We start from the raw sequence: 18738 nt of genomic DNA on the forward strand, positions 1-18738 counted from the left end.
AGGCAGATGAACTTAGGGCATGGTTAGGAACATGGGACTGGGATATCATAGCAATTACAGAAACATGGCTCAGGGATGGGCAGGACTGGCAGCTTAATGTTCCAGGATACAAATGCTACAGGAAGGATAGAAAGGGAGGCGAGAGAGGAGGGGGAGTGGCATTTTGGTAAGGGATAGCATTACAGCTGTGCTGAGGGAGGATATTCCCAGAAATACATCCAGGGAAGTTATTTGGGTGGAACTGAGAAATAAGAAAGGGATGATCGCCTTATTGGGATTGTATTATAGACCCGCAATAGTCAGAGGGAAATTGAGAAACAAACTTGTAAGGAGATCTCAGCTATCTGTAAGAATAATAGGGTGGTTATGGTAGGGGATTTTAACCTTCCAAACATCGACTGGGACTGCCATAGTGTTAAAGGTTTAGATGGAGAAGAATTTCTTAAGTGTGTACAAGACAATTTTCTGATTCAGTATGTGGATGTACCTACTAGAGAAGGTACTAGGCAAAACTTGACCTACTCTTGGGAAATAAGGCAGGGCAGGTGACTGAGGTGTCAGTGGGGAAGCACTTTGGGGCCAGCGACCATAATTCTATTCGTTTTAAAATAGTGATGGAAAAGGATAGACCAGATCTAAAAGTTGAAGTTCTAAATTGGAGAAAGGCCAATTTTGACGTATTAGGCAAGAACTTTCGAAAGCTGATTGGAGGCAGATGTTCGCAGGTAAAGGAACGGCTGGAAAATGGGAAGCCTTCAGGAATGAGATAACAAGAATCCAGAGAAAGTATATTCCTGTCAGGGTGAAAGGGAAGGCTGGTAGGTATAGGGAATGCTGGATGATTAAAGAAATTGAGGGTTTGGTTAAGAAAAAGAAGGAAACATATGTCAGGTATAGACAGGATAGATCGAGTGAATCCTTAGAAGATATAAAGAAAGTAGGAGTATACTTAAGAGGGAAATCAGGAGGGCAAAACGGGGACATGAGATAGCTTTGGCAAATAGAATTAAGGAGAATCCAAAGGGTTTTTACAAATATATTAAGGACAAAAGGGTGACTAGGGAGAGAATAGGGCCCCTCAAAGATCAGCAAGGCGGCCTTTGTGTGGAGCCACAGAAAATGGGGGAGATACGAAATGAATATTTTGCATCAGTATTTACTGTGGAAAAGGATATGGAAGATATAGACTGTAGGGAAATAAATGGTGACATCTTGCAAAATGTCCAGATTACAGGGGAGGAAGTGCTGGATGTCTTGAAATGGTTAAAAGTGGATAAATCCCCAGTGCCTGATCAGGTGTACCCGAGAACTCTGTGGGAAGCTAGAGAAGTGATTGCTGGGCCTCTTGCTGAGATATTTGTATCATCGATAGTCACAGGTGAGGTGCCGGAAGGCTGGAGGTTGGTAAACGTGGTGCCACTGTTTAAAAAGGGCGGTAAAGACAAGCCAGGGAACTATAGACCAGTGAGCCTGTCCTCGGTGGTAGGCAAGTTGTTGGAGAGAATCCTGAGGGACAGGATGTACATGTATTTGGAAAGGCAAGGACTGATTCGGGATAGTCAACATGGCTTTGTGTGTGGGAAATCATGTCTCACAATCTTGATTGAGTTTTTTGGAGAAGTAACAAAGAAGATTGATGAGGGCAGAGCAGTAGATGTGATCTATATGGACTTCAGTAAGGCGTTCGACAAGGTTCCCCATGGGAGACTGATTAGCAAGGTTAGATCTCATGGAATACAGGGAGAACTAGCCATTTGGATATAGAACTGGCTCAAAGGCAGAAGACAGAGGGTGGTGGTGGAGGGTTGTTTTTCAGACTGGAGGCCTGTGACCAGTGGAGTGCCACAAGAATCGGTGCTGGGCCCTCTACTTTTTGTCATTTACATAAAAGATTTGGATGCGAGCATAAGAGGTACAGTTAGTAAGTTTGCCGATGACACCAAAATTGGAGGTGTAGTGGACAGCGAAGAAGGTTACCTCAGATTACAACAGGATCTGGACCAGATGGGCCAATAGGCTGAGAAGTGGCAGATGGAGTTTAATACGAGGTGCTGCATTTTGGGAAAGCAAATCTTAGCAGGATTTATACACTTAATGGTAAGGTTCTAGGGAGTGTTGCTGAACAAAGAGACCTTGGAGTGCAAGTAGATAGAATAGTGAAGAAGGCGTTTGGTATGCTTTCCTTTATTGGTCAGAGTATTGAGTAAAGGAGTTGGGAGGTCATGCTGTGGCTGTACAGGACATTAGTTAGGCTGCTGTTGGAATATTGCGTGCAATTCTGGTCTCCTTCCTATCGGAAAGATGTTGTGAAACTTGAAAGGGTTCAGAAGAGATTTACAAGGATGTTGCCAGGGTTGGAGGATCTGAGCTACAGGGAGAGGCTGAACAGGCTGGGGCTGTTTTCCTTGGAGCATCGGAGGCTGAGGGGAGACCTTATAGAGGTTTACAAAATTATGAGGGGCATGGATTGGATAAATAGACAAAGTCTTTTCCCTGGGGTTGGGGAGTCCAGAACTAGAGGGCATAGGTTTAGGATGAGAGGGGAAAGATATAAAAGAGACCCAAGGGGCAACTTTTACATGCAGAGGGTGGTACGTGTATGGAATGAGCTGTCAGAGGAAGTGGTATAATTGCAACATTTACGAGGCATCTGGATGGGTATATGAATAGGAAGGGTTTGGAGGGATATGGGCCGGGTGCTGGCAGGTGGGACTAGATTGGGTTGGGATATCTGGTCGGCATGGACAGGTTGGACCAAAGGGTCTGTTTCCATGCTGTACATCTCTATGACCCTATGAGATCCTTAGAAAATAAGCGACAGGTTTAGATAGACGATCTGGATCAGCACAGGCTTGGAGGGCCGAAAGGCCTGTTCCTGTGCTGTAATTTTCTTTTTCTTCGTTCTGACATCAGCGTTCTAACATGACGAGAGTTTGGGAGCGAATACTCAATGCCTGTTCTGAAAGTATGCCAATCCTCGACACTAAAAAAAAATGAGTTGAATTGCAGTCACCATGAAAGTGATCCTCCAGCAAAGGTAAATGTAGGGGAATGAGTGTGGGTGGGTTGCATTTCGGCAGGTCGGTGTGGACTTGTTGGGCCGAAGGGCCTGTTTCCACACTGTAAGTAATCTAATCTAATCTATACTGCATGAATGCCCTTTCCTAATTGAAGTGGCTCAGGGATAGCCTGCGTCACACATGACATGATGCCAACTAACTCCAGTTAAGGTTCAAAGTTTTCTGAGTTCTGTGATATGGAATATTTACTGTTCTTGGATCCAAATACATTTCTATCCAAAGTCCAACTCCCAGGAAAAAAAATGCTCCTGATTTGTAAACTCACCCACAAACTACTTCTCAACTCACCTCACAAATAGCACCTGTTTTGTCCAGGGATCATTAAATCACCATAAATTAAAAAGGCCCAACTTTGCAAATAGTTAAAACCAAGAACAGTAGTGAAATTCTCACAGTGTGTGTCCTGGCACTTGTAGTCACAAATACATAGAAAATTTACAGCACAAAAAAGTTAGCTATTTGACTCATTGTGCCCAGTGCAGAAAGCAGAGGAGCCACCAGCCTAATCAAACTTGCCAGCTTTTGGTCTGTAACTGTGCAGCTACAGCATTTAAATTGCAAATCAAATTACTTTTTAAATGTTGAGGGTTCCTCCCTTAACCACCCTTTTAGGCAGAAAGTTCCAAATTCCCACCATCTTCTGGGGGAAAATATTTCTCCTCAAACTCCTCTCTCGTTCTCCTTTAATTTTCTTAATATCTATGCCAGTTATTAATCTTCCTGCTAAATGAAGTAGTCCCGTTCTATGCAGTCTGTCCAGGCACTTACTATTTCATTTCACTCAATCAAATCTCCCCCAGCTTTCTATGTTCCAAAGAAACCCCAGCTGATTCAATCTCTCCTCCTAACTAAAATTCTCTGTTCCTAGCAACAACCTTGTGTAAGTCTCTGGACTTTCTTTATAATATGATCACATCCTTCTGCAATGGAATGACCAGTATGCTGTCCTCTGGCTGCAGTTTAACTGGAGTTTCATACATTTCTATGTCTCCACATTAATTTTCTATATGTCAGCCAAAAAAAAGGCTATATTCTCTAATCCTATATAACACAATGGAACCCATTTATCCTGTTAGGTCCAAACTCCTGCTTCATTCTCGTGATCCTGTAAGAATTTATTTTCTTCAAATACCTATATAATTTCCTTTAGAAATCATTGATCTCCTTTCCTTCCATCCCCCTTAAGGGCAGTGAGTTTCAGATCATTATTGTTTGCTGAGTAAAACGTTTCTTCCTATTGGCTCTGCATCACTAGCCCAAAATCATAATGCTGTGACCTTGTGTCTTGTATCTTCAGCCAATGGAAACAGCTTTTTCTTTTCTACATTACCTGACGCTCCTGTTGTAATCCCACATACCTTTATCAAAATTATTTCAAATTTATTATCAAACCAAGTTCTCCAATCTATTCCTGTGGCTTAAATCTCCCACTAATGAAACTATGTGGGTAACTTTCCTCGACACCCTTTCAAGGACCCTCATACAGCATGGCTTATTAATGGCTTCATCCAACTGTCTTGCTACCTTTGCACGAGTGTGAAATATTGTAACTTCCATTGCTTGGTTTTTTTCCCCTTCAAATGAATGACCAATTGCTTCCCTGAACAAACTTTGTTTGACATTTTTTTGCCCAGTTGACTAGTTTATGATATCTTCCTGAGACTCTGAAACAATTTCCCTTCGTTAGATCTAAGTCAGTAACGCATACTCTGAACAGTAAAGAAACCAGCATTGAGCCTGCACAGCTCCCCGAGAAAATAACCTTCCAGTCACAAATTCACTTGTCAACCATTACTGATTGCTTCCTATTACTCAGCAAATATTTTATCATTCCTTCATGGATCTCATGAGTCAGTAACTGAGTCTACGTTGTGGGATCTTGTCAAAAGCCTTGTTGTGTATGCTACAACAAATCTATGTTGACTGCCCTTGATTAATCCATGCATTTGGAAGTGATAATTTATGCTGTCTTTCTGAGGTTTTTCCAATAATTGACCCACCAGCAAGGTTAGACTGACTGGAGTATGGAGTCCTATGGCTCATATTAGTAAGCTAAAATCAACAAATTTAAACAGTCAGCTATTCAGCTTCCAAAAAGATACTGCAAACGGCAGTCATTAAATAAATTTCTTTACCCTTATTTTACTCTTGCAATTGTTTAATTTATGAAGTGAATACTAAGGACTCTTGTGGTGTAGTGGTAGTGTCGCTACATCTGAGTCAGAAGGCCTGGATTTCAAAATAAAGAACTGTGGATGCTTGAAATCCAAAACAACAAAAAAAGAAATTGCGGCAAAATCTCAGCCGGTCTGGCAGCATCTGTGGAGAGAAAGCAGAATTCACGTTTCGGGTCCAGTCCAGTGACCCTTCTTCAGAACTGATAGGAGCTAGGAAAAGGATGCTTTATGCAGAAGATAGATGGGAGAAGGGTTAGCAGTAACTGATAGGTGGAAATAGAGCCCAAGAAAGAGAAAAATAGTTGTACTGACAAAGAAGTGGATAAAGATAAACCTGGGAGAATAAATAGCTACTAATGGGGACTATAGTAGCTGACAGTGGGTGTGTTTAATGGCAGGCCATGTGATGACAAGGCCTTGTGTGTGGGGGTGAGGGGAAAGCATGGGGAAAGATGTTTAAGCCCTAAATTTGTTGAACTTGAATTCAGTGCAGGATGCTGCAGAGTTCCCAAATAGTAAATGAAGTGCTATTCTCCCAGCTTTCGTTGAGATTCACTGGAGCCTGGATTCAAATCCCACCTGCTCGAGAGGTGTGTAATAACATCCCTGAACAGGTTAATCAGGAAAATATCTGAAGTAAATAGTAAGGGACAACTGGGGTTTTCAAGGCTGAGATTGATAGATTTTGATGGTCTATACCTGCTTTAGTCTTTTTTTCTTTTATGAATAACAGCCTCAGGAAGCCTGGAGTATTTTTCCTATCACCGTGCTGAAAATAAGCTTAAATCACACTTCCTTTATTGGTTTTCAAAAAAAGATGCTATCTGTTGATGTTACAAAACAAGAAGATGACATAAACATTAGACTATAAGCGGCTGAGGTCAGATGGCAAATTACATTTACAGATTGATGGTGTCTGTAAAGAAAATGGAGAATGAAACTTCATTCTATATTATATTCAGTATAAAATATTGCAAATGTTCATGATTAATCAATAAACATTTTGCTCAGAACTAAAACACCTGGCCAATGCATTAATTAATAGGAGGTTACTAAGAGGGTGTGAAACTATCCAAGTAACAAAGAGCATAAGAGAGGAGAGGGGAGGAAAGAGAATTAGGACAGGAAGCGAGGTAGGAAGAGAGGCTCATATGTTAATGGAGGAACAGAATGGAGAGAGAGAAAATTAGGAAACAAGGAGACCATGAAGGAATTGTGAAAGGCAGAGCATAAGAAAATGGAGAGTTGAAGACAAAGGCGAACAAAACATACAGAGAAGAGAATGAGGAGTGATTGCAACTAGGAACCAACAAAGGAGCAGGATTAGCGCTGAAATGATGATTGCATTGCCTTCAGCTCCAGCTGCAGTTTTGAAAGAGGCCCTGGGCACTAATGGATCTGTGATAAGCAGTGAAAAGACTCTCTGCAAAGTCAAGATCAGGATGTGAGAAATGATACCAGACCACAGTTTAATTTCACTTTATTTTTCCAGTTTGAGACATTTTGATTTTGAAAAATGTTCTTGTGTATCTATTTTTACACATACTTAAGTGCTGGTTTCTAAAACGTGTGTTTCAAACAGGTACTTTCAAAGGAATCTGCAAAATAATTGATCACTTTCCAGAGGATGCAGATTATGAGCAGGACACTGCGGAATACTTATTACGTAAGTTCATAGAACAAACTTCATGCAGTTTGAATGGTTTTGTTTCATTATGTAAGGAATGTTTAAATTTGAGATACAAATAATCCCTGTGAACTAGTTATAAAGCCACATACCTGATCTAACATTTTTTAAAGAAAAGGGCCAGAAAATACAAAATGAAAGTCCATTTGATGGATCTCATTTGGATATTCAGAAAGCTGTAAGCAAAATTCCACATGAAAGACTTACAATTAATCTAAATTCCCTGGTACTGTGTCTATTGGTTAATTAATTTTTTAAAATGTAAAGTATTAAAAATTAAGAAGTTTAAGGTGACACGTTTTGATAGGAAGAACATTGAGAGACAATAGAAAACAAGGGGGTACAATTTGAAGGGGATGTAGGAGCAGAGGGACCTGGGTGTATTTGTGCCCAGATCATTGAAGGTGGCAGGAAACATAGAGAGGGCAATAAGTGAAGCAAACAGTATCTATGGCTTTATTAACAGGTACATAGAGTACAAGAGTTAGGCGATGATGTCGAAATTGTAAAATACACTTGTTAGATCTCAGCTGGAGTACTTTGTATAGTTCTGAATGCCATATTATTAGAAGGAAAGCATCCATCGGAATAAGTGTAGAAGCAGTTTACAAGAATGGATCCAGGGTTGAGGAACAGTTACAAAGATAACTTGAAGAAGTTGAGACTATTTTCTTTGGAGAGAAAGGTGCTAGAAGTTTTCATAACCATGAATAAGTCGGATAGATTGGATAGGGAGAAGCTGTCCCAAGTGTAAAGGGAGTGGGATCATCAAAAGCAGCAAGGCTGAAGTAGAGATTTTCACTCAGCAAATTGTCAGTGTGCAGAATGTGCAGCCTGGAAATTCGATGGAGGCACATCCAATTGAGGCATTCAAGAGATTTAAGTAAAAATGATGTGAAGGGTATGAGCAGAAAAACAGAAGATTAGTATGTGATAAGGATGCTCATTTGAAGAGCTGCTGGTGGTGGTGGTGGTGGTGGTGTGATGGACCAAATGGCTCCTGCTGTACCATCACAATTTTATGATTCTGTAAAGGCAACAAGAGAAGACTAGAAAGGCATACAGTCAGATTATGACAGTGCTGTTTGTTTCCCGTTCTACTGGGGTTAATGCTTGAATCTGTGTGATGCTTTATGTAAATGATCTACACACTGAAACCAAATGTAATGCTAAATTTGTAGACAGAACCAACACGGTGATGGCTGTGAAGGGTGTGACTGAGGACATTCGTTGGATTTGAAACCTGCAGATAAATTCAAAAGGACCAAACATTGTCTGAATAAAAATGCTACTTAAGTGTAAGATGAACGAAACAATACTCGCATATAGAGCCCATGGACCAAAAAGAACAGCCATTGGGAAAAACCTGATTGTATCTGTTTTCAGGCATATGGATAAGTTTGATAATTCACCTGTACACAGTGCCACTGAGACAGGCAACAGGCAAACTTCACACAGCCTACATATTTCACACAGCCTGTACCCTTCACACAGCCTGTACCCTTCACACTGCCTGTACCCTTCACACTGCCTGTACCCTTCACACTGCCTTTATCCTTCACACTGCCTGTACACTTCATACTACTTGTACCTTTCACACTGCTTGTATCCTTTTCCCTGCCTGTACCCTTTTCCCTGCCTGTACCCTTCATACAGCCTATACACTTCATACTGCCTGTATACTTCACACTGCCTGGACACTTCACACTGCCAATACCCTTCATACTGCATGTACATTTCACATTGCCTGTACACTTAATACAGCCTGCACACTTTACACTGCCTATACCCATCACACTTCTTGTACCCTTCATACAGCCTGGACACTTCACACTACCTGTATACGTCATACAGCCTGCAGTCTCCATTCAGCCTACACCCTATATACAGCCTACACTTCTTAGTCCCTCCCCAGTTTACATACAGCATCTGCAATGTCATGGACTTGTTGTCCTCATTTCTTTGCACTCTTAGGAATCCATTACTCTGTCACAGTAACAACCCTGCCCCAAATGTTTCTCTCTGGTGAGATAGAGGAAATGAAATCATCGAATAAAGGGCTGCTGTCACCTTCCTGATGCATAGTGATGAGCGAAATAAAAAATGTTGCTTTGCCATTTTATCACCATCTGTAGAACAACAGAGATCACGGTGGTCACTGGCAGTGTTGTCCTCATCCTGCTATGACGCTCTGGGCTATGTTGACTAAGTTGCACAATTTAGTGGCTAACCCCTTGATGAATCTGGCAGAGGAGGGAGGAGAAATGCTCCTTGAAAACATTTTGGGGATGAGAAATCCTGTGGAGAGAGCCCTCTTCCTCCTCCCTCTCTGAAGTTTGTACTCCATCTGCCTGTGGTTTTGCAATCCATCAGGACAGCAACCATCACCGCGCAACTCTCAAAGAGTGGGTGCTGACCGAGCAGAAACCTCCCCGTCAGGATGCAGCAATATTCTCTTCAAAAATAAGTAATCAGCAAAACATCTCTGAGAACACACCACAATGTCCCCAAAAACATTGTCAGAGCAAAGCCAAGTCCGACACACTTCACTTGCAAGTCAGATGATTTACTCTAGTGTGTGATCCCTTGACCAGAATGTGTATCTGGGGGCGACACAGTGGCTCAGTGGTTAACACTGCTGCCTCACAGCACCAGGGACCTGGGTTCAATCTCTGCCTCGGGCAACTGTGTGGAGTTTGCAATTTGTGGGCGGCACGGTGGCACAGTGGTTAGCACTGCTGCCTCACAGCGCCAGAGACCCGGGTTCAATTCCCGCCTCAGGCGACTGACTGTGTGGAGTTTGCACGTTCTCCCCGTGTCTGCATGGGTTTCCTCCGGGTGCTCCGGTTTCCTCCCACAGTCCAAAGATGTGCAGGGTCAGGTGAATTGGCCATACTAAATTGCCCATAGTGTTAGGTAAGGGGTAAATGTAGGGGTATGGGTGGGTTTCGCTTCGGCGGTTCGGTGTGGACTTGTTGGGCCGAAGGGCCTGTTTCCACACTGTAATCTAATCTAATGTTCAGACCACAAAAGGAACTGGAGCTTTGAGTCCAAATTGGCAGAATGTGTATCAAAGATATCCAAAGAGATTGTTTGATGGCAGAAACTGCACACACACACACACACACACACACACACACACACACACACACACACGTGTTGTAAGCCCCACCAGAAGCAGTGCACCCTCATTAGCAACAATTCAAGCTCCTGGTATGCCAACTCAAGGCATGTTGTAACACTGGATTTTTGACCTCCATTTCCAAATTTTGAAGCAAGGAATCTGAATAAAATGGATTGTACAAGTACAACAACAACTTGAATTTAAGGGGATTGTGTTTACTGTATTTTTTTTAATTCATACACAGGAGAAGCTGGCAAATGGTATATGATGTTTACTTCTGTAGGAACAATAGAAAAGTAGGATACTTCTAGGAAATGTTAGGATTCAAGGGACCTAGGTATCATTGTACATGAATTGCAGAAAGTCAATATGCAGGTAATAGCAAGTAGTTAGGAAAGCAAGTGGTATGTTTGCTCTTATTACAAAGAAATTCAAGTTAGATAATAAGATAATTAGAATTAAATTCAGGCAAGGTTCCTGTAGATTGGAAAATAACTAATATAATTCCTTTATTCAAAAAGGGAGAGAAGCAGAAAGCTGGAAACTTCTGGCCAATTAGCTTAACATTTATCATGGAGTAAAATGTTAGACAGCATCATTAAACAGGTTATATCTGGACACATAGTCAAATTCAAAGTAATCAGGCAGAGCCATTAAAGTTTTGTCAAAGGATAATCATGCTTAACTAATTTATTGGCGTCCTTATGCTAACAGATAAAGGGAACTAGTGAATGTATTGTACTTAGATTAGTGAATGTATGTGATAATATGCTATATGAAGTGTTATTGCAGAAATTAAAAGCTTTTTCATGCAGAGGGTGGTACGTATGTGGAATGAGCTGCCAGAGAAAGTGGTGGAGGCTGGTACAATTGTAACATTTAAGAGGCATTTGGATGTGTATATGAAGAGGAAGGATTTGGAGGGAAATGGGCCAGGTGCTGGCAGGTGGGACTAGATTGGGTTGGGATATCTGGTCAGCATGGACGGGTTGGACAGAAAGGTCTGTTTCCATGCTGTACATCTCTATGACTCTATGACTCATGGTGTAGGCAACAACATATTGTCATGGCTAAAGGATAGGCTGGCTAACAGGAAGCAGAGTAGGAATAAATGGCTCTTTTCAGTCTGGCAGGATGTCACAAGTGGTGTGTAACATGGGTCAGTGCTGGAGCCTCAACGTTTTACAATTTATATAAACAATTTGGATGAAGGAACCAAAGGTATGATTTCTGGATTTGCTGATGAAACAAAGATAGGTAGGGAAGTGAGTTGTGAAGCAGACATAGGAGCTTACAAAGGGATACAGATAGGTAAGAGAGTGGGCAAATATCTAACAAATGGACTACAAGGTGGGAAAGCGTGAAATTGTCCATTTTGGCAAAAAGAAAATTATTGAAATGGAGAGAAGTTGCAGAATTCTGGGTTGCAGAGAGATCTGGGGGTGTCCTTGTACATGAATCATAGAAGATTAGTTTGCAGGTATAGCAAGTAATAAGGAAAGCTAATAGAATGTTATGTTTTATTGTGAGAGGAGTTGAATGCAGGAATAGGGAAATAATGCTTCAGTTATATAGGGCTTTGGTGAGACCATATCTGGAGTACTGTGTGTGATGGTCACTGTACTTATTGAAGGATGCTGCAGTGTTAGAAGCAGTTCGGAGAAGGATAACTATACTAATACGTGGAATGAGAGGATTGTCCTTAGAGGAAAGGCTAGACAGGCTAGGCCTGGATTCCCTGGAACTTACATGAGTCGGAGATGACTTATTTAAAACACATAAGATCCTGAGAGGATTTGATTGGGTGGATGTTGAAAAGATGTTTCCTCTAGTGGGAGAATCCAGAACTAGATTTCACAGCTTAAAAATAAAGGGGCACCCATTTAAAATAGATGTGGAAACATTATTTTTCTCAGAAGATTGAGTCTTTTGCTTTCCCTTCCTCAGAAGCAGTGTATCCAGAATCTTTAAGAGGTGGATAGATTTTTGAGTACTAAGGTGACGAAAGATTATAGGCGATATGCAGGAATGTGGGGTTGGGCTAAAATCAGCCATCATTTTATTGAAGAGTAGAGCAGGCTTGAAAAGCCAAATAGCCTACTCCTGTTCCTTGTTCAGATTAGAGTAAAGAAACCTAACTGTAATTATATAGGGATACGTTAGGCCCAGACCTGAACTTGTGTGTATAGCTTTGGTCTCCTTATTGAAGGAAGGATACACTTGCCTTGGGGAAAGTGCAACAAAGGTCTACTCAGCTAATTCCTGGAATGGTGAGGGATTGAGTAAACTAGGCCTAGATTCTCTAGAGGTATTCTCTTTTAAGCATAAAATTCTGAAAGGACTTGATAAGGTAAACAGTAGGAAAATGGTTCCACTGGCGCATAGGTCCACAATACGTAGTTGCAGTTTCAGAATAAAGGGTTGACCATTTAGGATTGAGGAGGCATTTCTTCACTCAAACGATTGTGAATGTTTGGAATTCTCTGCTATAATTGCTCAATGTGTAAGTATATTTGAACCAGGAAAGGGTAGATTCTTGAAATCTAAAGCAATTTAGAACTTGAGAATAATTTGGCAAGGTGCATTTCAGACAGAAAATCAGTCTTGCTTATTTTGAACAGCAAAGCAGGCTCCAGGAGGTGAATGGTATGCACCGATCATATTTCATGTCATTATCATGTCTTTGTCCAGTTTACTATGGCTCCATGGTCTTTGGAATTCTTGATTTTTAAATCAGATTCAAATTCATTTCAGATTCGAACCCAGGTCCCCGAGAACATGACCTGAGTCAGAGGATCAATCATCTGACGATGCTATCAGTCGGTCATTGCCTTCCCTTAATTCATACTCCAGAAACTAATGTATCAAGTAACATAACTTCAACCTGAGTCTAAAATCATTCAACAATACGTTTTGTTTATTTAATTCATGCTTATTCCTTTTGACATTTTTCTTTTAAAAGTCATAAGCCTTGAATTTGCATCATATGAAAATGGCTGTAAAACATAAATAGTTTGGCTGTTTTTTTTAGCAGATGCATTGATTGATTGATCTGTTTATTTTAAATTCCTACGGCAATCTTCACAGTGTCACTTCAAGGCCAAACATTCCTGTTCTAGTGCTGATTGACAGACAATCTTAAAATTGATCATACTCTGCTCTCTAGTCCCCAGAGATTCTATTCTATCTAAATTATGAATGCTGTCTTTTCCATTTCCTTTCTTTTTGTGTTGCTCTGAGCTGACAGCATCCATAATCAGGGGTCCAGTTGGAGGTCAGCCATCACTAGATTAATGTCTCTGCTACTTCCTTGATTCAATGTCCATTTCAAGCTCAGGATTGGCACGACTGAAAGCATCTTCTTTGAACATTGTATAAACCATGCAATTTTGACACTGACCTCATGACCTACCCCAAATGATCGATCAGTCAGTTACACATTGAAGACCAACATTTCCCGTTTGATACTGATCTAAGATTTGAAACTCATATCTAGTTTCCCAATAGGATTTCCTACTTTTACTTCCACATTTCCCACCCCTACCTCCCACTCAGTGCAGCGTTCACCTACAGGAGCAACTACTCTAAACTGCTCATCACTAATTTCTCAAGCTCCCCCTCCTCTGCTTAAGCTACAACTTGCTTAGAGTCCCACCATATTCACTCTATACTGCATTCAGTCTGACTTCCCATCCCCTCCAACCTGATTTCCAACACATCTGAGTCAAAATATTTGTGTTCTTCTTAAAAAGAACTCTTCATAGTCTTGTTCCTCTCTACCCTGCAACTTTCTGAAGCTCTATTTGTCAGCCTTTGCCCTTAAACTTGACCTCCCATAACTCCCTGCTCAAAGCTTTAGTGGGCTAAGAAGAGCAGCCAACTCTTTCTTAACAAGTCATTTTGCTACCTCTTCCTGCCTAAGGCCTCCTCAAACCCTTTTACACTGATCACACCTTTTTCTCCTAAATCTTTTTATTTCCATGTAGACCATTCACAGGTGGCTTTCTTGCCATTAAATGGGAAGACAATGACAAAACCCCAGCCAAAGAACCAAGTTCACTATGTAGGCTGCCATTATAGTGCAGCATGCACAATTGACAGATAATGCATTCTTATTGGTGCAGTCTTTGGCTGGAATGTTAAATAGAGACACTCCACTTTCTCAGCTCAATGTAAATGATTCCATGGTGCTATTATAAGATGAGCAGGAAGAATTTTCCTTAATTGATACCACCATAGCAGATTAAGTGGTGATTCATATTATTATTTACGATGTGGAGGTGCGGTTGGACTGGAGTGAACAAGGTCGGAAGTCAGACAGCATCAGGTTATAGTCCAACAGGTTTAGTTGAAATAACAAGCTTTCGGAGCGCTGCCCCTTTGTAAGGTGAAGGTGACTACAACTTGGTGTCATCTGACTTCTGACTTATTATGTATGGAACCTTGCTGTGCAAATTTCAAAATGAATGAATTAGCTATATAACACTGTCAGACAAGTTGAGGACATGAACAGCATCTATTGAATTGGTAGTTCTTTCCTTCTCTTCACCCAGTGTGAAATGTTTTGATATTTTTCATTGAGCTTAAAGATGAACATATATCAATCTGAGATTGAGAGGTTATTGAGATAGAAGGAATAAGGGGATATTGTAATTCAGTGGGAAAGTAAATGTGAGGCCAAGAATCTTACTGAATGGCGGTGCATGTTCAAGGTGCTGTAGCTCACTTCTGTTCTTAGTTCTTGTCATCTTATAAATGCAAGTTTTCCTACAACAGAAATTAGGTTCAATTATGGCTTTTCCTCATGGATTAGTAAACACAGTGTGACATGATTATTGATTCTGATGTGCGACATATATTAGGTGCAAAAGTCAGTTGTGGTGTAGGAACAGCCATACTGTGGAGAGATTTTCTTCAATAAGGACCAAATGTTTACACTGATTGTATGGCAGGGGATGTTGGTGAAGCCAGACAATGGGAGATAGAATAGAGAGCAAACAATAGTGATATGGGCAGTTTGTAGTTTATGTTGAGGGGTGTTGGAGGTTAGTTGGAGTAGATAAGCCTGTAAAGGAAGACAATGCAGATGAGAGTATTAGGACTAAAAGAGTGAGGGAGTTGAAAATAAATGGCCTTGCAAGGAAACTGAACAGATTGCGATCATGCATAATAACAATATTATTTTCTGCACATCCCTCTCTTACCTCTGTCCCAATGGTTTGTTTCCCTTGTCCGAACTCTGCCAGACATTATTCTATCGGTCCCTAACAGTAAACTCTATGCATGTGCTTGAAATTGCAAACACATTTTGTAAAAAGTGCACTAATCGTGTATCAATATGTGGAACTCTGAAAGGAATGCATAAGGCCTAATCTCTGTGATTAATACAGCCTGCCTCTGGCTCACACTCCCCTCAAACAAAGCTCCACATTAAAAGTGGCATTGGTCAATGCATTCCATTATGTTATTGGTGAGACATCAAATCTGCTTCCTTAACCCCCAGAAAATTGTCATTATAATTGACTTTTCCTCCTGCTTTGGACTGCAATGTAAAATAAACGTGTTGACTAAATAATTTCCATCAGCACCATGATCCCTATCTTCAGTGGTATGTTTGATCACTTACTTATCCTGTCCATAATCTAACCGCACTAATGCTACTGTGCAGCCCACAGCACTTCTCACTCTGACTCCTCATTCTCCCTGCAGGTGTCGTCAGGGCCTCCAGTATATTCCCGATACTGAGCGTGGGATTACTGTTTCTTGGAGGTGTCTGTGTTGCAGCTGGTGAATTCTACAAGAGCAAGCACAATGTCGTCCTCAGCTCTGGGATTTTTTTTGTAGCAGCAGGTTGGTCATTTAAAACTATTTGCTCAACCTGACTTCCAGCCAAAATTCCCCATTCAATTTTGACTCTGAACTTTACAACAATTTATTTACCAAGATCCATTCTCATAACTCAAATGAAAAGTGATGCAGCGATCAGATACCCTCCTTACATACTCAGTTCAACACAACTTCCTTTTTATTGTGCACCCCTGTGTATGAAATCGGTGGGAAAGTAAATCTGAGGCCAAGAATCAGACCTAATCCTACTGAATGGCGGTGCATGTTCAAGGTGCTGTAGCTCACTTCTGTTCTTAGTCCCTATCTTCTTATAAATGCAAGTGTTCCTAGAACAGAAATTAGGTCCAGTAATGAGTTTCCATCAGATGGATTATTAACACACTGCTTTTAGCCTTTGGTTCCATTTATGTGTATTTTCAGGGAATGATGCATTTGTTTATTATGTTCATCCAGGCTGCTTTTCTATTAAATGTAGACAGAGCTTCAACCCCTCTCCAACCCACCTTCCATTTCTTTCGAATTTTCTGGTGCATCATTAAACTGTTGAGCCACTCGTTATTATGAAACGATGTAAAAACAGCCTTTCTGTTCCACCTGACTCACTACACTGGCTGACATGATGTCAGTCTTGGGTCAGTGCGTGGCTCCCTATTGGCTCTAAACCTGGATGTGGATTCTCAGTTCCCACTCTCTCGGCCCTTCAGCTCACTATCCAGGCTGACACTTCAGACCAGTACAGTTTCCCAATGCTGGACAAATCTTAGAATGATTCTGCTGCACTATTGTAAAGAACAGGCACTTTTTCCTACTACCCAATACTAACTCGACGAGCACTTTTTAAATATAATTATCTCACTATTTCAGTGTGATCATGTCTATAACTTGTGCAATAGCAAGTTACTTTTAACGAACAGTAAGACTTCCTGCGGAGGTGAAAGGCGCTAGACAAATGTGAGTTCTTCCTTTGCCAGTCAATCGACCCTAACAGTTTCAGTGGCACAGCATTTTGTCGTCTTGTTCCCATCCGAGTCGCATATCATACTGATGTCCATTCCTCCTGTTCTCAGGTTTGAGTAACATTATTGGAATCATTGTCTACATATCGGCTAATGCTGGAGACCCTGGGCAAAGCGATTCCAAAAAGAACAATTACTCCTACGGATGGTCCTTCTACTTTGGGGCACTGTCGTTCATCATTGCTGAGACAGTGGGGGTGTTGGCTGTGCACATGTACATCGACAAACACCGACAGCTGCGAGTCAAGTCACGCAGCGACGTGCTGAAGAAGTCCACCCTTGCGCGGATCCCCAGCTACAGGTACCGATTCCGGCGAAGGTCGAGTTCCCGGTCCACGGAGCCTCGGTCCAGGGAGCCGTCTCCGGCTGGGGTTAAAGCCTACAGCGTGCCGCCTCCCAGCGACATCTCCATGTACACACTGTCCAGGGAGCCTTCCAAAGCCGCGGGCTCCGCCAAACCCCCTGCCGAGCGGGACGCCAAGTTCTTGCAAGTTCGCAACTGCCTTTCCAAAGACTCGAAGGAAGCTGCTCAGGCCAACCCGGCCAACAGGCGGACCACGCCGGTCTGAAGCCACAGATTGACTCCTTTGCTGCGAGCGGGTGGACTGACGGCCCGAGGGGAGGGAGGCCCCGGGGACTCGCCCTCCAGGCTGGGGCTCCCCAGGGCAGCTCGGGCCGCCGTACCCCTTCGATCTGGAAGAGGGGGCGAATAATTCACTGCCGGAGATGAGAAGATCGTCCCCGCCCCTTCAGCCCGTGAAGTGTTTCGTGTTCTAACTATAGACATTTCTGTTCAAGACCAAGTTCTTTCTTTGATCACCCTGGAACCACCTACAAAATCTGCTCCAACATTTCTCAACCTTCTCTGCATGTGTCTTCGGGATTCTCTGTATCACTGACAGTCCTTTAATGATGGCAAAGACTACCTTTTTATATATATATATATATATATTAATGAAGCAGCATTGGTTCAATCCTAGCATTTTAATGCCTTCGTATTTTAACATTCTGAATAAAATCAGCGCAGTTTAAATTAAATAGTTTAGCTGCCAAAAGCACAGATTAAAAATGAACCTCGGTGATTTATGTAAAAAACAGCAGAAATAAACGCACAAGGACATTCAAAATTTGTCAAGTCCCCTTTATGACAACTTGCTTAGATACTTTAAATGTGCTGGGGATTGGAAAGGAACAAGGGCTGGGTTATGAGTACTGGGTATCAAAGTTTTGTTTTAAAGGTAGCCCAATGAATGCCTATGCATCTTATTCTTGTGCACTTCCAGAAGACATTCAGTAACATCCCTCCTGAGAGATTTAACTAATATTTAAGTTAATGGAATTGAAAGCACATTATTGAGCAGTTTGGGAAAGTGGCTGAAGAACAATGAACAGATAATGGGCAGGTAAGATTAGATTAGATTCCCTACAGTATGGAAACAGGCCCTTCGGCCCAACCAGTCCACACTGAACCTCCAAAGAATAACCCACCCAGACTCATTTCTCTCTGACTAATGCACCTAACACTATGGCCAATTTAGCATGGCCAATTCACCTGACCTGCACATCTTTGGACTGTGGGAGGAAACCGGAGCACCCGGAGGAAACCCACGCAGATACAGGGAGAATGTGCAAACTCCACACAGACAGTCACCCAGGTTGGTAAATAGCAGAATGTGACATTGGTATCCCAAAAGGATCTGTGTTGGGACCTCAACTATTCACTGTGTTCATAATGAGACCGATATGATGGGATAGAAAGCCACATGTTCAAATTAGTCCATAACATAAAATTGGCCGACCATTTAGA

General features: G+C 41.7%; 1 protein-coding gene across 1 annotated transcript in view; it reads left to right on the forward strand.

The window, feature by feature from the left end:
- The window catches only part of LOC122560444 (voltage-dependent calcium channel gamma-3 subunit-like), a 35875-nt gene extending 17817 nt beyond the window's left edge, over nt 1-18058 (forward strand). The window contains exons 2-4 of the mRNA XM_087997763.1: nt 6840-6923; nt 15778-15918; nt 16983-18058. Coding sequence (XP_087853889.1) covers nt 6840-6923; nt 15778-15918; nt 16983-17500 — 743 coding nt within the window. The 3' untranslated portion in view covers nt 17501-18058. The remainder of the gene's footprint in view (nt 1-6839; nt 6924-15777; nt 15919-16982) is intronic.
- The last annotated feature ends 680 nt before the right edge of the window (nt 18059-18738 follow it).

This window comes from Chiloscyllium plagiosum, unplaced genomic scaffold, assembly GCF_037043375.1.
Source record: "Chiloscyllium plagiosum isolate Xiang-an unplaced genomic scaffold, Cpla_swu_hap1 HiC_scaffold_20, whole genome shotgun sequence".
In the NCBI taxonomy this organism is placed as follows: Eukaryota; Metazoa; Chordata; class Chondrichthyes; order Orectolobiformes; family Hemiscylliidae; genus Chiloscyllium; species Chiloscyllium plagiosum.